This window comes from Microcaecilia unicolor, chromosome 7, assembly GCF_901765095.1.
Source record: "Microcaecilia unicolor chromosome 7, aMicUni1.1, whole genome shotgun sequence".
In the NCBI taxonomy this organism is placed as follows: domain Eukaryota; kingdom Metazoa; phylum Chordata; class Amphibia; order Gymnophiona; family Siphonopidae; genus Microcaecilia; species Microcaecilia unicolor.
In genome coordinates, this window is record NC_044037.1 from 49,306,218 (window position 1) to 49,328,712 (window position 22,495).

Below are 22,495 nucleotides of genomic sequence, written 5' to 3' on the forward strand. Positions count from 1 at the left end.
GTAGTGTTTAAGATGCTTTCTTTTTCCTTGTGTGACTTGTAGAAATTACTGCTTATGGTATGCTAGAATTGCTCTATAGGTCCTGAGTGTTTTGTATTCTCAGTATGCCTAGTACTGGATTTTGGAGGGGGGTGTTAAAAATGACCAGCCCCGGGTGTCAACTACCCTAGGTATGCCACTGCTTGAATGCATATTAATAAATGTGCATCCTTAACATACATGTAAAAAAATATGGTGCTCAATTTCAAACCTATGTAACTTTGTGAGTCTATGTGCTTTTGAACTCCGTGCTGAATATTATTTAGTTCCTTATATTTCACTACTTTCTGATGTCCCACTGAATTTGCCCCTGTCACTTCCCATATAATATTTTTTATGATGTATTCTTTAAATGTACCTCTAATTTATTTTTTTCTTTTATGTTTATATTGTAAGCCACATTGAACCTAAGTTCCACTTGGGCTAATGTAGGATAGAAATGCCATAAATAAATAAATAAATAAATAAATAAATAAATAAATAAATAAATTAATTAATTAAATAAATAAATAAAATGAGCCTCTTTATGCAGTAGAGATAAATATGTCTTCTCTGGGATTATAGTGTTTCCCTTTTAAGTAAATGTATTATTCAGTATTTGCCTCATGATATTCAGAAACACCTGCTTAGTGGCAGCTGCTATCAGGATAAGGGCCCTAGCTGGCCCTATCTGTGAATTTTCCACAGCACTGTACAGAGAGTCTCACTGAAAATTCTTACAGATTACACCACCACCACTATCTGGATAGAGTTGAGGCAGATCAAGGGCAGTTCCACCTAACTCTTCAGATAGTTGGCAATGAGGGGCATTTTCGAAAGAAAACGTCTAAGCATGAATTTGGATGTTTTACAAAGAGATCCAAATTCTGAGGCGGGGAGAAGGTCATTTTCGAAAAAGATGGACGTCCATCTTTTGTGTTCAAAAATACCATGGACGTTCTTGGATTTGGACGTTTTGCGATTTGGACATCTTTGATTTTCGGAAACAAAAACGTCCACGTCTAAAATGTCCAAATTCAAGCCATTTGGACATGGGAGGAGCCAGCATTTTTAGTAGACTGGTCCCCCTGACATGCCAAGACAGCAATCGGAGGCACCCTAGGGGCCCTGCAGTGGACTTCATAAAATGCTCCCAGGTACACACCTCCCTTATGTTGTGTGCTGAGCCCCCCAAAACCAACTACTCCCAACTGTACACCACTACCATAGCCCTTACAGGTGAAGGGAGGCACCTATATGTGAGTACAGTGGGTTTCTGGTGGGTCTTGGAGAGCTCGCTGTTTCCTCCACAAGTGTAACAGGTAGGGGGGTATGGGCCTGGGTCCACCTGTCTGAAGTGCACTGCACCTACTACTAAACTACTCCGGGGACCTGCATGCGCTATCATGGACCTGAGTATGACATCTGAAGCTGGCATAGAGGCTGGCAAGTAATGTTCTTCATCACAGTTTTGGGGATTGGGAGGGGGTTAGTGACCACTAGGGGAGTAAGGGGAGGTCATCCCCGATTCCTTCCAGTGGTCATCTGGTCATTTTGGGCACCTTTTTGTGCCCTATTCGTAATAAAAACAGGTCTAGCTAAAAATGTTCAAGTTTTAGTCCTGGGCGTCTTTGCTTTGTTCCATTATGGCTCAAAGACGTCCAAGTCTTAGGAATGCCCACGTCCTGCTTTAAACACGCCTCCGATATGCCCCCTTTAGATTTGGACATCTTTCCGACGCGCTTCAGAGAAAGACGTTCAAAATCAGGTTTCGATTATAACGATTTGGAAGTCTCTGTGAGATGGATGTCCAAATGCCAATTTATGTCACTTTTTGGACGTCCATCTCTTTCGAAAATGAGCCTGAATATCGACACTATTCATATATCTAGCTCTGGTCACTGATTAATACATATATTGAGCACTGCCACTTTTACAGAGTGGACAGCAGGTGTTTAAAAGAAATGCTGATTGTGACATTTGAATATTGCCTCATATTTATTTATTTTGACTATGTTTGTGGCAGTAGCATTTGATATACTTACTGCATCATAATGTATATTTACAGCTATTATTGTAAGAAGAATATTGGAAAGAAAATAAATGCCAAGGGCTTTTTTCCCTTAGAAATAACTTTGTTCAACTAAGTTAAATGTCTTCTGCACTTTTGACAGGTGGTATATTTTACAGCTACCTTCCCATATATTGTGCTGACCATTCTTCTTATAAAAGGTTTTACCCTAGATGGGGCTATGAACGGCATTAACTTTTATATTGGAAGTCAGTCAGATATTTCAAAATTGAAAGATGCAGAGGTAAGTATCTTCAGATGATGAAAACAAATTAAATAAATATTTTTTCTTATCTGCACTAGAAATTGTAAATAGTTTAAATGGTAAAAAACTGCATTGTAAAATCAAAATAATTGTTAACAAGTTCGAGATTATAGCTTCAGGAGTCAATGACAATGAAAGTAGTATTTTAATCATCTGTACATAAGGCTCTGACATTGCTTATGGAGATACTGTCCCCCACTTGCGGAATTCCGTACCCAGGCCCTTAAAGACATCACCCTCGCTAGCCCAGTTCAAGACAGGTTTAAAGACCTATCTCTTTTTAGAAGCATTTGGGCTTTAGCCAGATGAGTTACTGGACCACCCTTGCTCTACTTTTCCTAATGTGCTGCCCTCTCTTACTCTCTCTTTCCTATCAAATATTGTAATTCTTCCCTGGTTTCTTTTGTATCCACCGTGTTCCGTATTGTACCTACCTGCAGCTGTTGCATACCCTTATTTCTCCAATTATAGATTATAAGCAGCTCAGACACTTGTTTGATGGGTGGGGTAGAAAGTTCCTAATAAACTTGAAACTTGATTTCCTAGAGTCTAAGGAGCTCATTTTCAAAACAAAGAAAAATGTCCAAAAAATATCATAAGGTGGCAGAAGGATGTTTTTCTCTCCAAAACATCCAAGTTATGATTTTTGACACCCTGATTTTAGACATAGAGAAGGGAACCCAGGCCCATATCCCTCTCTAACTGGTACACTTGTGGTGGAATGTGCGAGTCCTCCAAAACTCACCAAAACCCTACTGTATTTACAGGGCCGGTCTTAGCAAGTGCTTGGCCCTGTGCAGACCAATTTGGTGGGGCCCCATCCTAGCTCACGTGCAGCAGAACAGTCTGGGTTGCGGGTGGTTGGCAGCGGACTGTGAGCACCGGTGCAGGGAGCAGGATGGAGCGAAGGAGGCAGAGTTGAGGCGCGCTGCACGGGGCCCCATTAAGCGCGCCGCCTCGATCGCCTCGGCCTAAGACCGGCCCTGTGTATTTACATTTAGGTGACACCTGCAAGCATATGAGCTATTGTAGTGGAGTAAAGATGGCTACAGTAAGTTTTTGGTGGGTTTTAGAGGGCTCTCCATACACTATAAGGGGGTAATGGTGAGATGTGCACCTGGGACCTTTATGTGAAATCTGCTGCAGTACCCCCTAGGTTGCCCCACTGCTCTGCTGGGATGTCTGTGTGGCCAGTCTACTAAGAATGTTACCCCCCCCCCCATACATTCCAATGGCTTGTTTTTGTGCGTTTTCTCATTGGTCTTTTTTTTTTTTTTTCAAAAATGGTCCTAAAAGGTAAACACACTGAGCACAATGTCTAGCAAACGGCCATTTTCAAAACAAAAAGTGGAACATTTTTCTGGTTTGAAAATGGCCACATTCACGACTACATTTTTGGATGTTTTTCAGAAAACATCCAAAATCAGATTTAGAGCCCTGTTTACTAAGGTGCGTTAGTGTTTTTAGTGCGCCTACACTTAGCATGTAGGTGCTTACAAGGCTATTGTAGGCACGTACATGGGTAACGCAGGTTAAAAATGTTAATGCACCTATAACGCTGCTTAGTAAACAGGGCCCTTAGACATCATATCAAAAATGCCCCTCCATATTATTAATATAATTTTTTATTAGCAATTCATTTGCCAGAAAAATCTGAATTGGTTAAATATATTGTATGATTAGGATTTTCCAATAGTGTGGCCACATACCAACCACATAAATTAGTTGTGTTCAGTTCCAGTCCTATTCCCCAAAATCTCAATTTTAATTTAACTATTGTTTTCTATATCTGTTCCAAGCATACTTAAATTACATCACATTCCTGGTTTCCACTAATATACCAGAATTTAAGTACATAAGTACTTAAGCCATTCTGTGTCAGACCAAAGATCCATTAAGCCCAGTTATCTTGTTTCCGATAGGGCCAATCCAGATCGCATGTACCTGGCGTGATCCCAAAATATAACAAAATTCCATTCTGCTTACCCCAAAACTGAGTAGTGGCATTTCCCAAGTCTACCTTATAGTGGTTTATGGACTTTTTCCTCCAGGAATTTGTCCAAACGTTTTTTTTTTAACTCAAACTACTTTTACCACATCCTCCAGCAATTCTTGACCAAGTGAAAAAAAATATGTTTCCTATTTGTTTTAAATCTCCTACTTAGTAACTTCAGGATATGTCCCCTAGTCTTTGTACTTTTTGAAAGAGTAGACAATTGATTCATGTATACCTATTCCACTCCACTCAGGATTTTATATATTTCATATTTCTTGGGATTTAGCTCAAACCTTTTTCAGTAGTAGCTCAAGTTGATTTCTATCTTCTCCCTTCCTTTCTAGGGACCTCACCTTCAGTACTGCGTTCAGTTCTGGTTGCTGTATTTAAAAAAAGATATAATGGAATTAGAAAATGTTCAAAGAAGAGCGACCAAAATGATAAAGGGGATGGAACTCTTCTCATATGAGGAGAGGCTAAAGAGGTTAGGGCTTTTCTGCTTGGAAAAGAGATGGCTAAGGGGAGATAAGATTGAGGTCTACAAAATCTCGAGTGGTGTAGAACGAGTAGAAGTGAATCAAATTTTTGCTCTTTCAAAAAGTACAGAGACTAAGGGACACTTAAGCTAACAAATAGTAGGAAATAATTTTTCATTCAACAAATAGTTAAGCTCTGGAATTCTTTGCCAGAAGATGTAGTAACAGCAGGTAGCATATCTGGGTTTAAAAAAGGTTCAGACAAGTTCCTGGAGGAAACGTCCATAGTTTACTATGGAGACAGACATGGGGAAGCTGCTGTTTGACCTGGGATTGATAGCATGGAATGTTGCTACTATTTGGGTTTCTGCCAGGTACTTGTGATCTGGATTGTCCACTGTTGGAAACAGGATACCGGGCTAGATGGACCATTGGTCTGACCCAGTATGGCTATTCTTATATTCTATTCTTATGTACATTTTGAATGACTTAAGCCTCTCTGCTTAGGGTTTGGGTTATTTTTGTAGCCTTTCTCTGAACTGCTGCTGTTCTCTCAATGCTATTATTAGGTGTGGCATCCAGAAAGCAAAGATACTTAACTGTAGCAGATATTGTCTGAGGACAGCAGCCAATTAATTCTCACATGTGGGTGACATCATCCATGTCGCCCTGTGTGGAGCATAAAATAAAGCTAAAAAAGATTGAAAAGCATACACAGCGTCCCCACCATGCATGTGTAAGTGCCTTCCCGCCTGCTTGAGAGCACAGGACCAGCAGTACAATAACATAGCATGGAATCAACTCCAATGGGAGGTGGGAGGGCATGTGAGAATGAATAGCCTGCTATCCCTGGAGAATACCTGCTACAGGTACGTATCTTCGCTTCCTCTGAGGATAAGAAGGCCATATTCTCACATGTGGGACCCCCTAGCTACCAGGCTCATCAAAACCAACAACCATTGGTCAACTGGGCCTCACAATGGCCAGGGCAAAATACTGATTAATCTGAAACTATATACAACTGTGTGAGAGTGCAGCCTGGAACGGAACAAAACGGGCCCAGGATGGTAGATGTAGAGTTGGATTCTAGATCCCAAACAAATTCTGTAGAATTGTCTGTCCAAATTGACTATCGCGTTAGTTAGTAGTGAGATATGAATGTGTGGACTGAAGACCATGTTGCAACCTTGTAAGTTTTTTCTATGGAGGCTGATCGCATGTGAGCTACTGACACCACCATGGTTCTGATATTATGAGCTTTGACATGACCCTCAAGATTCAGCCCAGTCTGGGTTAAGTGAAAGAAATGCAATCTGCCAGGCAATTGGAGATTGTTCGTTTCACTATAAATTTGCGGAATAAGTAGAATATATTATCAGAAACTCTCCAACAATTCTACCATGTAAACAATATGTTTGTGGGCAACTGTGGCAGGCAATGATGAAAAAAAGTGGAGAAAAAAGACCTCAGAGATATCGGCAACACCTCATTTTTAAAGGACACACCTTTTGTGTAATGAGGGCACCACTTTAATCATGTCTTTAAAAAACCTCTACCATATCAAATTCACAATAACTTTGCCACTGTACCCTTACAAGCACCTATGATAGAGACACTACATTGAATTAAAAGTAACTTGAAATCGTTACTTATCTTGGATGACGATTGTTCCACGGACTTTTGTAGTATCCAACTCTACTTGTGTTATTCTCCAAAGTCCCATAGAGTCCCGACAGGGGAACCCAGTTTCGCTAAAATATAGCTGCTTCAGGGGAAATTTCTTGATTTAAACACATCCAAGTAGTTAGAACATCTCTTAGTCTCCTTTTCACCCTGGTACAAAAATGGCAGACAGGTTCTTTTTTCAAACGTACTGCTTATATAGTCAGCATGTGACGTCAAAGATATCTTCTCCAATCAAGTAAGCAATGCAATTATAAAAATGCTTTCCATTCAATGGACCGTCTAATGTCGCCCCTCTGTTCTGTTACTTTTATCTGTTCCACAACAATGTCGGGACTTTATGGGACTTTGGAGAATAACACAAGTAGAGTTGGATACTACAAAAGTCCGTGGAACAATCGTCATCCAAGACTTATGATTAAAGTGGTGCCCTTATTACTCAAAAGGTGTGTCCTTTAAAAACGAGGTGTTGCCGATATCTCTGAGGTCTTTTTTTCTCCACTTTTTTTCATCATTGCCTGCCACAGTTGCCCACAAACACGTTGTTTACATGGTAGAATTGTTAGATTGTTCGTTTCCCAATGGCAACCCCCATCCTGTTGGGATCAAAAGAAACAAAAAGCTGGGTGTACTGTCTGTAGTACATAGGCTGCTCTAATGCTCACTTGCTGTCCAAGGTGTGCAGTGGCTAATTCTCACTTGCTGTCCAAGGTGTGCAGTGTGCTTTCACCAGGATGAGCATGAGGTTTGGGAAAAAATGTTGACGAGTCTAGTATTACAGTAATAGTCAATGCCCCCTTGTTTTATCTTTTTCGCTTATCTGTATCTTCATAATTTGTAATTCCTCCTATTTTTCTGTAACCCACATTGTGCCTGCATGTGTGGGAAAATGTGGGATATAAATGAACTATATATATATATATATATACTGCTAATCTTGTTTATCAACAAGGTGGAGACCTCAATACACCTGGACGCTAATGTTTTTTTTTCACGTCTTTAACTGGAGTAGTGTATAATCATCATTGGTCTCACTTCCTTGAAACGATTTTTGGAAATGTTAAAAATTCCTGAATCTCCTTATATCTTATTCCTTTATTTAACTTATTTTTTACATATATAATTAAAAAATGTTGAGCACTTAGCTGTGGCTCGATGGTGGCCAAACCCGTTTCAAAATTCCCATCTTATACCCTCGTGCTTTCAATCGTGAAGTCAATGTTTTAGATTTTTTTAAAAACGTTCTTTATTGCTGTATATTCTTCTGTAACATAAAAATTGGGAATATGGTAAAGACTCTTTGCAATGCATCTGGTGGCAACTTGCATTGCAAAGAGTCTTTACCATATTCCCAATTTTTATGTTACAGAAGAATATGCAGCAATAAAGAAGATTTTTGAAAAAAGCATACAAGAGAGCAAAGTACAACAAAAGAGATTGACTTTTAAGAAAATCAACCATCAGATGATCAAAAAACATTGACTTTTATTAGTAAATATACAAATGCCAGTCCAAGAATTTTGAATATAATTAGGAATCAATGGCACATAATACAATCAAATGACACATTTAAAGATACAACATTATGTATTTCATATGCACGAGGAAGAAACTTGAAAGAAATCTTAAGCCCTTCAAATTTAAAACCTATATTTACAAGAAAAAATAATATTCCAGTTGGCCACTACAAGTGCGGCAAGTGCAAAAACTGTGAAATAACCTTGCAGTTAAAATCTTTTGCCAATCCACAAGACAATAAAACTTCTCAGTTAAAATATTTCAGCAATTGTGACACCACACATGCAATATATATAATCTTTTGCCCATGCAAAAAATTGTACGTGGGGAAGACAATACAAAGCCTCAAAACAAGATTAAATGAACATCGAAGCAACCTCAAGAGGAATCGGGTGGAAGCGCCACTAGTCACCCACTGTAAAAAGCTGGGCTACATTTTTTGATATCTTAAAATGTTTTATAATTGATAGAGTGAGACCAAATGTCAGAGGTGGAGACCATGCAAGGTTACTTTTACAACAAGAGCAGAAATGGATCCATCGGTTAAACACATTGGAACCAACTGGTTTAAACAATCTAATTGAATGGTGTGCATTCTTTTGTTAATCAAAAGAATCAAAAGATTTTTTTCCAAAAGGTTTTTTTATTTCATTGATAGGTTTAGATTACAGTTAAATAAAATAAAACGATCAAAGGTATTCAATCATGCAGCTGAGTATTTGACAGGATCCAATAATATAGGAGATATCTCAATCATGTTGATAGTAACCATTGATCGGAAGTTTCAAAAAAATGCAGTGCAGTGATTCGCTAAAAAATGCAGCTTTCTGATAGGGAAAATCTAATTGACATCAGGTTAAAAGAAGCAGTAATAGGCGACTTGACTTGACATTTACCGATCAGCGGCAGAGAACGCTATACTGAAAAGTTACGCTGGACAAGATGTAATGTGAGTTTGTAATGTCAAAATAAGCAGCATTAGTTTAAATAGTCTGTTTGTGACCAGCAGTTAAGAATATTGCGCCAGCATTTTGCGCTAAGAATTATGCTAGGGAAATCAGGATGTAAGGGCTGAAACGCCACGCAATGATCATAAAATAATAAAATTCAGAGTGAGGATTGAATAACAGATTATGTTTTAGGTTTTTTTAGAAGTAATAGATATATATTCATTCCACAGGTGATCACCAGAATGTGTGATACCATTTTTTTCGACACTTTAAGAAAGTTGATGCACGGCTCCTGATGAAGCAGTGAAAGCGAAACGGGTTTGGCCACCGTCGAGCCACAGCTAAGTGCTCAACATTTTTAAATTATATATGTAAAAAATAAGTTAAAGGAATAAGATATAAGAAGATTCAGGAATTAAAACAATTTCCAAAAAATCCTTTCAAGGAAATGAGACCAATGATGATTACACACTACCCAAGTTAAAGAAATGAAAAAAAAGCATTAGCGTCCGGGTGTATTGAGGTCTCCACCTTGTTGATAAATAAATAAATAAATAAAATATATATATATATAATATATACAGTGGTGGAAATAAGTATTTGATCCCTTGCTGATTTTGTAAGTTTGCCCACTGACAAAGACATGAGCAGCCCATAATTGAAGGGTAGGTTATTGGTAACAGTGAGAGATAGCACATCACAAATTAAATCCGGAAAATCACATTGTGGAAAGTATATGAATTTATTTGCATTCTGCAGAGGGAAATAAGTATTTGATCCCCCACCAACCAGTAAGAGATCTGGCCCCTACAGACCAGGTAGATGCTCCAAATCAACTCGTTACCTGCATGACAGACAGCTGTCGGCAATGGTCACCTGTATGAAAGACACCTGTCCACAGACTCAGTGAATCAGTCAGACTCTAACCTCTACAAAATGGCCAAGAGCAAGGAGCTGTCTAAGGATGTCAGGGACAAGATCATACACCTGCACAAGGCTGGAATGGGCTACAAAACCATCAGTAAGACGCTGGGCGAGAAGGAGACAACTGTTGGTGCCATAGTAAGAAAATGGAAGAAGTACAAAATGACTGTCAATCGACAAAGATCTGGGGCTCCACGCAAAATCTCACCTTGTGGGGTATCCTTGATCATGAGGAAGGTTAGAAATCAGCCTACAACTACAAGGGGGGAACTTGTCAATGATCTCAAGGCAGCTGGGACCACTGTCACCACGAAAACCATTGGTAACACATTACGACATAACGGATTGCAATCCTGCAGTGCCCGCAAGGTCCCCCTGCTCCGGAAGGCACATGTGACGGCCCGTCTGAAGTTTGCCAGTGAACACCTGGATGATGCCGAGAGTGATTGGGAGAAGGTGCTGTGGTCAGATGAGACAAAAATTGAGCTCTTTGGCATGAACTCAACTCGCCGTGTTTGGAGGACGAGAAATGCTGCCTATGACCCAAAGAACACCGTCCCCACTGTCAAGCATGGAGGTGGAAATGTTATGTTTTGAGGGTGTTTCTCTGCTAAGGGCACAGGACTACTTCACCGCATCAATGGGAGAATGGATGGGGCCATGTACCGTACAATTCTGAGTGACAACCTCCTTCCCTCCGCCAGGGCCTTAAAAATGGGTCGTGGCTGGGTCTTCCAGCACGACAATGACCCAAAACATACAGCCAAGGCAACAAAGGAGTGGCTCAGGAAGAAGCACATTAGGGTCATGGAGTGGCCTAGCCAGTCACCAGACCTTAATCCCATTGAAAACTTATGGAGGGAGCTGAAGCTGCGAGTTGCCAAGCGACAGCCCAGAACTCTTAATGATTTAGAGATGATCTGCAAAGAGGAGTGGACCAAAATTCCTCCTGACATGTGTGCAAACCTCATCATCAACTACAGAAGACGTCTGACCGCTGTGCTTGCCAACAAGGGTTTTGCCATCAAGTATTAGGTCTTGTTTGCCAGAGGGATTAAATACTTATTTCCCTCTGCAGAATGCAAATAAATTCATATACTTTCCACAATGTGATTTTCCGGATTTAATTTGTGATGTGCTATCTCTCACTGTTACCAATAACCTACCCTTCAATTATGGGCTGCTCATGTCTTTGTCAGTGGGCAAACTTACAAAATCAGCAAGGGATCAAATACTTATTTCCACCACTGTAACTGTAATACTGGACTCTTCAATTATTTATCAGATGGAACTCCAACACAACCTTAGGTAGAAACTTAGGGTGCATGCACAGAACTACTCTGTTATGATGAATTTTAATGTAAGGTGGATCACCACTAGGGCCTGAAGCTCACTGACCCTGCAAGCTGAAGTAACAGCTACCAAAAGTAAGACCTTCAGGTCAAGTACTTCAGATGACAGGAATACAGCAGCTCAAAAGGAGCTTACATCAGCTGGGTGAGGGTGAGGATGACATTGAGGTCCCATGACACAGGCGGAGGTTTGACAGTGGGCTTTGTCAGAAGCAAACCTCTCATGAAGTAAATAACTAGAGGCTGTCCAGAGATGGGCCTACCCTTTACATGGTGATAGTAAGTACTAATTGCACTAAGGCTAACCCTTACAGAGTTGGTCTTGAGACCAGATTCAGAAAGGTGTAGAAGGTATTCAAGCAGGGTCTGTGTGGTGCAAGAAAGGGGATTTAGGTCCTTGCTCTCACACCATAAGAACTTAAGAACAAGCCTACAAGGTCAGAACAATGGTCCATCTAGCCCTGTATCCTGCTTCCAGTAGTGGCCAATAAAGGTCACAAGTACCTGGCAGAAACACAGTTAGTGGAACCATTCCATGCTACAAATCCCAGGGCAAGCAGTGGCTTCCCCCATGTTCATCTCAATAACAAACTATGGACTTTTCCTCCAGGAACTTGTCCAAACATTTTTTAAACCCAGATACATTAACCGCTGTTACCACATCCTCCGGCAACTGGTTCCAGAGCTTAACTATTCTTTGAGTGAAAAAATATGTCCTCTTATTTGTTTTAAAAGTATTTCCGTGCAATTTCATTGAGTGTCTCCTGGTCTTTGTACTTTTTGAATGAGTGAAAAACAGATTCACCTCCACCTATTCCACTCCACTTAGGATTTTGTAGACCTCAAGCATATCCCTCCTCAGCCATCTCTTTTTCAAGCTGAAGAGCCCTAATCGCTTTAGCCTTTCCTCATACAGGAGCATTCCATCCCCTCTGCCATTTTGGTCTCTCTTCTTTGAACCTTTTCTAATTCCGCTATATCTTTTTTGAAATACGGTGACCAGAATTGAATACAATACTCATGGTGAGGTTGCACCATGGAGCGATAGAGATGCATTATAATATTTTTGGTCTTATTTTGCATCCCTCTCCTAATAGTTCCTAGCATCCTGTTTGCTTTTTTGGCTGCCACTGCACACTGGGCAGAAGATTTCAGTGTATTGTCTACAATGATGCCTAGGTCATTTCTTAAGTGCTGACTCCTAAAGTGAACCCTAGCATTAGATAACTATGATCTGGATTATTTTTCTCAATGTGCATCACTTTGCATTTGTCTACATTAAATTTCATCTGCCATTTAGATGCCCAGTCTTCCAGTTTCCTAAGGTCTTCCTGCAATTCTTCAGAATCCGAATGCGTTTTGACAACTTTGAATAGTTTCATGTCATCTGCAAATTTAATCATCTTGCCTGTCGTTCCAATTTGCAGATCATTTATAAATATGTTAAATAGCACAGGTCTCGGTACAGATCCCTGTGGCACTCCACTACTCACTGTTCTCCATTGAGAAAAATGGCCATTTAACTCTACCCTCTGTTTTCTGTCCAGTAACCAGTTCCTAATCCACAACAGAACACTGCCTCCTATCTCATCACTCTTTATTTTTCTCAGGAGTCTCTCATGAGGAACTTTGTCAAAACCTTTCTGAAAATCTAGATACACTACATCAACCGGCTCACCTTTATCCACATGTTTATTCATGACTTCAAGGAAATGAAGCAAATTGGTGATGCAAGACCTCCCATGGCTGAATCCATGCTGACTCTGTCCTATTAAACCATGTTTGTCTACGTGTGCTGTAATTTTATATTTTATAATTGTTTTCCATTATTTTGCCCTGCACTGAAATCAGGCTTACTGGTCTGTAATTACTCAGATTACCAGACGGCAAACGTCCTTCTTTTGAAAGAGTAACACTTCTATGTGGTTAATATGGTCAGTGACACCACTGCTATCTGTGTCATTTAGGCTTGAATATCACTCGTATATGGATAATTTCTTGGTGATTTCATTGCTATATGGATTTATAGCCCACCACAGTCTGTTTACTGCAGTAGCTGCAACTTTGCGAGTAAACATATAGGTCCCAATATTCAGCTCATGGTGGTATATGGCGTTAGAGCCACTCACAGCCACAGCTGGGTATGTGAGGCTCCCAGAATTGAATATCCAGGTATCAGCGGTCACCCAGAAGTTAACAGGGCACCGCAGATATTCAGACCTGTGCCCAGTTAACTATAATGCTTAAAGGGGGTCTTTTACTAAGCTGCACCAGCATTTTTAGTGCACGCTAAACATAAGCATGTGCTAAACGCTAGAGACGCCCATATATTTCCACGGGTGTCTCTAGCGTTTAGCCCATGCTAAGAACGTTAGCACAATTTAGTAAAAGACCCCCCAAAGTTAGGACAGTTTTCTTGCTCTCCTAACTTTATGCAGTTACTTAACCAGTTAGTGGATTGAAAATCACTGCTAACCGGCTAAGTAGGTGCTCCACTCCTACTACTCCCCCCCTCAGCCTTCCCCTAACCTAACTGGTTAGGAGATGGACAGTTAGCGGTGACATTCAGCTGCGCTAACTGGTTAGGAGCTGCTGAATATCAGGTGCCTGGTTGCTCAGCAGGGTTTAACCGGACAGAAACCTTTCCTACCCGGTTAAACCCTTTTGAATGTTGGGTGGATAGTTTTCTTTGCAAATTGATTCCTTCAATTTCTACCTAATTGAAAAAAAACATTATCAGAGCACATAGCTATGACTTCAGCTAAGTGGAGGGGCATTTTCGAACAGGGACGCTCATCTCCGAGGATGGCGCTGCGAAGGGGCGGGGCCAACCGTATTTTCAAATGAGATGGGCCTCCATCTTTCATTTCAAGAATACGGTTGTGGGGGCGCCCAAATCTGAACATTTAGGTCACCCATGTCCAGCGACCCTCCTCTCCCCCTGCCCCCCCTGCAGCCACCCATGTCCAACGACCCTGCTCTCTCAACTGCCTCCCCTCCAGCCACCCAAGTTGTGTAGCGAATTCTTCGGGGCAGGCAAAAAAGATCCCTGGCACTGACCATCCCCTGATGCCGGATCGCTGTTCAAAATGGCCGCCAACACTTATAAGGGTTGCCTCCAAAACTACAGCAGAAGTCTCGCGAGTCCACTATTGGAAGTCTCGGTGGCCATTTTGAACAGCGATCTGGCAGCGGGGGAGGGTCAGCGCCAGCAGCGGGCAGGCAGGACCGCGGATCTTTCCTGCCTGCCTCGAAGAATTTGCTACACAACCTGGGTGGCTGGAGGGGAGGCAGGTGAGAGAGCAGGGTCGTTGGACATGGGTGGCTGCAGGGGGGTCACGGGAGAGGAAGGGGGTGAGGGGGGTCCTGAGACCAGAGAGGTGGGGGTGGAAGGGGGTCCTCAGACCATAAAGGGGGGGAGGGGCACACACTCACTCTCTGTCTCTCACATACACTCTCTCTGACACTCTCTCTGTCACACACACACACACACAGTCTCACACACACAGACACTCTCCAGCTTACAATCGAAAGAGAAAAACGCCTATATTTCGACCCAAATCGGGAGATGGGCCTTTTTCTCGCAAAGGCGCCCAAATCGGTATAATCGAAAGCCGATTTTGGGCATTTCCAACTGCACTCCGTCGCGGAAATGAATAAAGTTGCTAGGGGTGTGTCGGAGGCGTGGTGGAGGCGGGACTGGGGCGTGATTATCAGCCGAGGAGAGATGGGCGTCTTTAGCTGATAATCGGAAAAAAGGCGTTTTTACCGCGATTTTGGGTCACTTTTTTTGGACCCTTTTTTTTCACGAACAAGTCCCAAAAAAGTGCCCCAACTGCCCAGATGACCACTGGAGGGAATCGAGGATGACCTCCCCGTACTCCCCCAGTGGTCACTAACCCCCTCCCACAAAAAAAAAACACTTTAAAAACTTTTTTTCCAGCCTCTATGCCAGCCTCAAATGACAGCAGAATATGTTCGATCCTGTCACAGCCTTTCCCTGGGTCAGATGTGGCTCTCAGGTGCACTACAGGGTCACATCAGCATTGCATTGTGGTGGGTGTAGGGTATTGGGCTCCGTGATTTCATTAGCTTCTGTTACAGTCTCACGAGGTTGGTAGTTGGTAGGCTCTTCTCCCATGGTGCTTTTCCCCCTGCCTACTTGGTCAGAGTGTGCCCTGTTGTGTTTCCGGTAGTCCATGAGGTAGTGGCCATTTTTGTAAGCCAGTTTTAGATCCCTTCCATGTGTTAGCCACGTTAGAGATCTTAGTTCTTACCTTGAATGTGGCTGAAAGAGGGCATTGTACAACATTCTGCCAGCTCTGACCTACTGCTAATCTCAGTACCAGGGAGACTCGTTGCCAGTGGTGGGGCACAACCTCTGATCTGCAGTTAACTGTGAGTAAGCGTGCTTATTCCAATAAAGGACGTTTTCGGAGAGATTAGTCTTCAGGTGTAAACTGGTGTGCCAATGTTATACAGCAGTAACAAGTCCTAGAGGCCTGCGTGTATGCAGGTCCCTGGAGCACTTTTAGTGGGTACCGCAGTGCACTTCAGCCAGGTGGACCCAGGCCCATCCCCCCCCCACCTGTAACACTTGTGCTGGTAAATGGGAGGCCTCCAAAACCCACTGTACCCACATGTAGGTGCCCCCTTCACCCCTAAGAGCTATTGTAGTGTTGTACATTTGTGGGTAGTGGGTTTTGGGGGAGGGGGTTGGGAGCTCAGCACCCGTGGTAAGGGAGCTATGCATGTGGGAGCTTTTTCTGAAGTCCACCGCACTGACCTAGGGTGCCCAGTTGGTGTCCTGGCATATCAGGGGGGGTGAGTGTACTATGAATCGTGGCCCCTCCCACGACCAAATGGCTTGGATTAGGACGTTTTTGAGCTGGGCGTTTTTAGTTTCCATTATCGCTAAAAAAAAGAAACGCCCAGCTCAAAAACATCCATTTTTTTTTTCGAAAATACAGTTCAGCCCGCCCCTTCACGGACCCGTTCTCGGAGATAAACGCACATGGAGATAGGCGTTTCCGTTCGATTATGCCCCTCTCTGTCACACACACATTCTCTCTCTCTCTCTCACACAAACACACACACACACACTCTGTCTCTCTCTCTCATTCTCTCTCTGACACACACACTCCATCTCTCACACACACTCTCTCTCAAACATACACTCCGAGGAAAACCTTGCTAGCGCCCGTTTCATTTCTGACAGAAATGGGCCTTTTTTACTAGTGCAATATATTGCCGCACAAACTGATATTTAATTTAAGATTAATAAACTGCTGTAATGCAAGATAATGCAAAGCAGCCCATTAAACCTAAATTCCTGAGAAGCCAGCGTATGAAAATGTCTTTGCTGACCTCTTTCCTGTAGTTATCTTTCTTAAAACTTTTTCCATGTAATGTTATTTGAGATTTAGTTACAAGACTCACTTGCATATGGCTGATCTGCCATGAAAATTCATGTACCTTAGGACAGTACTTGAGGCTCAAGTTATGGAACTTCTCAAGCATTTGTTTATTTATACTTTATTATTGTGGGGCCCAATATTCAAAGGATTTACGGTCCTAACTTCAAGATTTATGCTCCTAAATTGACCTTTCTAAATTTACTAGGGCTGAGTGATTAGCTCTGTAGTTCAAGGGGTCGATATTCAAAGCAATTTAAATAGCCAGAATTGGCTACTGTCCATTTAAATTGTTTGTCCTGGGCTAACCAGGCATGTTCAGCGGCACTTAACTGGATAGAGTGCTGAAAATGCCCAGTTAGCGTCCAAGCCAAAGCTGGCTATTTTTTGTCCGTTCCAGCAGTGGAGTCAACACTTAGCCAGCAAGAATAACTGCATAAAACACAGGCCTAACTTTATGAGGTTCATTGTAGCTGGTTAAATGCTGAATATTGCACTTAATTGGCTATGTTTCATCTGGTCACATATACCCAGATATTCAGTGTCGATGCCCAGACATGGCCCAGCATTGACTATCTGGGAATAAAGCCAGCAGCAGTAAGCAAAAGGCTAACTATGGCCAACTGAATATCAAGCCCAGAATTTCACTAAACTCCTAAATTTAGGAGCATAAAAAGTGGGTGGCAATGGGGCAGATTTAAGGTGGGAGGAAAGCGTGAGGTTCATAAATGTAGTATAATGAATGGCATGCCTAAAATTATAAGCATAACTTTTAAATTATTAAATTAAGATGAATTTTCAGCTGATAATTTATGCTCATGCGTTTGGCTGGCAACAGGGCAAAACTTTAAGAGCAAAATTTAGGCGCACACATTTAGAAAGCTGAGGTTTTTTAAAATATCTATCTATCTATCTATCTATCTATCTATCTATCTATCTATCTATCTATCTATCTATCTATCTATATTGGGCCCATTATTTTTCCATGAAATCACATTATTGTTCATGTTAAACTGTTCCCATTTTAGGTTTGGAAAGATGCTGCTACTCAGATCTTCTTTTCACTTTCAACGGCATTTGGTGGTCTGATTGCTCTGTCTTCCTACAATAAATTCAACAACAACTGTTACTTAGACTCCATTATTGTTTGCGTTACAAACTGTCTTACCAGTGTATTTGCTGGGTTTGCTATCTTTGCTATACTGGGACACATGGCTTCTGAATCAGGAAAGTCTGTTTCAGAGGTTGCAGAGTCTGGTAAGTTTTTTCATTAATAAAACTTTGTATTCTATTTGTTTACATACAGTAATTTGGTTAATTCAAGGGGGAAATTACTACAGTGCAGTAAAAGTTGGCATTTTACAACATCTTAGTTTATTGCGTGAGTTTGGGGGTCCCTCCTATCTTTTCTATCTTCTCCCAGCTAACAGCTCTCTAAAGGTACCCCCAAATCCCAGACCCGTCACCCCACCAAAAACCCAGATATGCTAACTGCTGTTACTACATCCTAAAGCAAACTGTTCCAGAGCTTAACTATTCATTGAATGTAAAAATATTTCCTCCTGTTTGTTTTAAAAGTATTTCCATGTAACTTCCTTGAGTGTCCCCTAGTCTTTGTACTTTTTTGGAACCAGTAAAAAAGTGATTGATTTCTACTCATTCTAAACCATATTACATATTACTAACAGCAGATTAGCAATTTCATGCTTGAGTTCTTTCCGTATCCTTGGATGCATGCCATCTGATCCATATGATTTACTACTCTTTAATTGGTCAGTTTGAGTTAGTACAACTTCCAGGTTCACCGAGATTTCTTTCCGTTTGTTTGCATCATTACTCTTGAAAATCATTTCCAGTAAGGTAGATCTCTTACATCTTCTTCCATAAAGTTCGAAGCAAATAATTCATTCAGTTTCTCCGCTTTGGCCTTCTTCTCCCTGAGTGCCCCTTTTGCTTCTTCATGATCTAAAAGTCCCAAATGAGTCCAGAGTCCTGGCTTCTCTACCTGGGGGAGCCAAGGCATGTGTCCTGCAATGTCTGGCCCATTTGAGGGTGAATTTGACTACCAAAGAGGGGTGAGCCAGTTGTACCCTTTTGAATCCGGGAGTCTTTTGGATATGATATTTCGCATCCACCTTATTTGGTGTGACCTGCACTAAGAGGGGAGATTCCCAGTTCTTCATTGGTGCATCCTTCAGGATAGGGTGTAATGGAACTGTGACCCCTTCCTTGGGAGAAGATTTGTAGTCCAAGACCGATAGCAATTCAGTCCTGGGATCCTCATCTGTCTCAAAACTTAAATGGGATGGCAGATGCCATCTCTTTAACACCACCAATGACAGAGAGACCCTCAGGTGGAGATTTATACCTCTCTTATAGTGGGGGAGGGATCAGAAAGGATACCGTAAGACTCCTCCTCTGAGAAGTAATGTGGATCCTCCTCAGACTCTAATGAATGGTCCAGATCAGAGTCCTCAAAATACTCTGAATGTACTGAGTGAGTCTGCACCTGCCTAGGCTAAGTGTGACCCAGTCCATGTTCCATAGGGTGATGAGGCACAGTCATACTCTCAGACTCTGGAGAATCTTCCTTACCTGATATCGAAGTTGGTACTGCATGGGTCAACATTGACGTTGATTGATGCCTGTTAAGGTGCCAACGTCGATGACCATTCCACAGGCAAAGTCTGGGACTCAGGAAGGGGCTGATTCTGAACTGCAGTTGTCACAGGCACCCTCGATGCCTGAACAGAGTGCAACTGGAACATCTGCAGCAGCTCCTCCCTGAGCATGGCCTGGTACTGTTCATTAAGGGCTGGCATCGCAAAGACTGGGGATCCGGTTCAGAGAGAGCCTGGGAAAGGGTCAGTGTCAAACCAGATGTGGGAACCTGGCTGCCTGAAGTGCACTGGCACTCCACGAAAGAGGGGGAGCAGTCCTATCAGTGCCTGTGCTTCTCAGGTACCATCAATTCCAATGCCATGGTTCTCCTGGCATCACACTTCAACGAGGACTGATGCCAGTGCTTCTTAGGCCCCCCTCGACACCTGGCATCATGGTCCCTAGGTGTCAGGGGCCCGCTATGAGTGCCTCATGTCAAGGGAGATGGAGACCACCTCAGTGCTGGGGCACTCCCAGTGGTTGAAGCAGTCTGGGCAGCCATTGAGGATGATGCTTCCGCTGCTGTTTTCGATGAACCAGCCTTTGAGGAGTCTGGGACCTGACGCACTTTCTGTGTTCTCAACTGCATTTTTAAACAGAGAGAACAAGAATTAGTTTGGTTAGGCCTTAGGTACCTGATGCATCAATTGTGTGGGTCTGTGATAGAAATCACCCTGTTACATTGGGCATACCTCTTGAAGCCACTGGGGGTCTTTTTAGACATTGAGAAAATGATCACAATCAAATTAAAAATGATGATAGTAAAAAGGGGGCAAGACTCAATTTGAGGCCAGTGCTCAGGCACAAGTGGGCTTAAAGAGCTGTGAAAAAAGAAAAAAAGAAAATGTGACGAGCTGAAAATAACTAAGGTTTAACAGGGGAAGGTACTGAAACTAAAATACTGAGGAAAATAAGTTTAAAAAAGGGGTAAAAACCAACAAGGGAAGGCACTCAAAAATCGAGAAAAAATGCACTGAGAGGAGACCGCAAAGACGTGTCCTCCTAGCTCCATAGAAAAGAAGAGACTGATGGACCTGCACTCGCATGTCGGTTGGGAAGCCAACCGCGCATGTGCGCTGGGATGCTGCTAGAACTTTCATTAAGTAATACATGCTAGGAAGCATCTGCAGCTTCGTTGGATGATATCACCCCATGTGAGAATACAACTGGCCTGCTTGTCCTCGGAGAAGAAACTTTTTTTCAGACTTTCTTACCAGTAGCAGTGGCTCTTTCTCTCTTACTATTTCTTCAGGTCATGCTCCCTTTTACACCATAGTACTTCCCTCACTGGTAGAAAGAGGGAAGAAATTTCAACGCCACACTGTGAGCCCAGGCAAGCAGAATGTTCCTGAGGCAGCACAGAAGAGTAAACGAGGGAGGGAGGGAGGGAAAGAGGGAAAAAGAATGTAAGCCCGCCCACCTGAATTGCTGCTGGTGTAGCACTTGGTAAATGCATGTTCAGCCTTCTTTTACTACTACTACTACTATTTAGCATTTCTATAGCGCTACAAAGCATACGCAGCGCTGCACAAACATAGAAGAAAGACAGTCCCTGCTCAAAGAGCTTACAATCTAGTAGACAAAAAATAAAGCAAACAAATCAATTAATGTGTAGAGGAAAGAGGAGAGGAGGGTAGGTGTAGGTGAGTGGATACAAGTGGTTATGAGTCAAAAGCAATGTTAAAGAGGTGGGCTTTCAATCTAGATTTAAAGATGGTCAAGGATGGGGCAAGACGTAGGGGCTCAGGAAGTCTATTCCAGGCATAGAGCGCAGCAAGACAGAAGGAGCGAAGTCTGGAGTTGGCAGTAGCGGAGAAGGGAACAGATAAGAAGGATTTATCAAGGGAACGGAGTGCATGGGAAGGGGTGTAGGGAAGGACGAGTGTGGAGAGATACTGGGGAGCAGCAGAGTGAGTACATTTATAGGTTAGTAGAAGAAGTTTAAACAGGATGTGAAAACGGATAGGGAGCCAGTTAAGCAACTTGAGGAGAGGGGTAGTATGAGTAAAGCGACCCTGGCAGAAGACGAGATGGGCAATCCTTCTTTTGGCACACATAGACCACTATGACACCACCTTAAACAAAAAAAAAGTTGAATTGACTATGCAGGCTAATGACACTAATCTAAAAATTAAATTGATCCCAATCAGGAGCCATCACTGATCTGCAGACCTTACATTGAAGAACACACTGTCCTACAGATTTGACAAGCTAACATCCATGGTCAAAATGTAGGTTGCCATAGTTATCTCTCCATAAACATGATATATCAGAGATCAATTTCTCTGTTACTGAACTGTTGGGACTGGAAGAAATAAGAAAGTTAATAGTCTATTAATATTTTCATCTTAGAGGAACTGTGCCAAATCCATTCTACAAAACAAACTGATATGTTATCAGATTTTGCTCTATGTTACTATTGGAATCTTGTTGGCTTACTGACACTGAGGCCAATGTTCATGCTACCTGCACAAGTCCACAGGTACTTTTTTTTACCTGTGCAGTTATATGTTTTGCTCTGAAAATTGCTTAAGAAAATAGTACCTGTACATACATACTTCCACCTCTTTTTTGCAGGAGTCCTTTTTTTTGCCTAAAGCAATATGTGTAAGCTCCTTGCCCTAACCCCATCCCGGAATGACTCGCCCCAATCCAAATTAAGATACACAGGTGGTTGAATTTTCCACATACTCTGACTTGTATATGGGGTGGGGGTGGGGGCAATTTTGAAAAAGATCACTTTCACAGTGAAAAACAGTTTTGCCTGCAAGAGATAGTTTTGAAAATTGACCTCTCTTTCAACAGAGGTTATCATGATTTATGTAGCACTTCTAGAATATATAAATTGAGCCATTTTGAAACTTCCTGTGGGCTTATAAACACATTTTCAAGGGGAAATTCCTTGCAGTGCATCAGGAATGTAGCATTGTGAAAAAGCGCCTGTGCAACACTCCCCCAAGTGTTCCCACCCCACCCACCGTGTCATGGTCAAACAAGGGAGGCCAATAGACGGCATAGTTTTGGTGCTACCGCTTCCCTTATGCCCTCTGTTGGTAAGGCACTTTGGGGTCCTTTTACTAAGCTGCGTAAGTGTCTACACGTGCCCAACAATTGCCAAAATGGACTTACTGCCTGACTATCGTGTGGCTCTTGCGGTAATTTCATTT

At 42.2% G+C, this 22,495-nt stretch overlaps 1 protein-coding gene across 1 annotated transcript in view; it reads left to right on the forward strand.

The window, feature by feature from the left end:
* Positions 1 to 22,495, forward strand: part of LOC115474985 (sodium- and chloride-dependent neutral and basic amino acid transporter B(0+)-like) — a 127,914-nt gene that overhangs the window by 40,850 nt on the left and 64,569 nt on the right. Inside the window, exons 6-7 of the mRNA XM_030210726.1 lie at positions 2,193 to 2,333; positions 17,696 to 17,924. Of these exons, the coding sequence (XP_030066586.1) occupies positions 2,193 to 2,333; positions 17,696 to 17,924 (370 nt within the window). The remainder of the gene's footprint in view (positions 1 to 2,192; positions 2,334 to 17,695; positions 17,925 to 22,495) is intronic.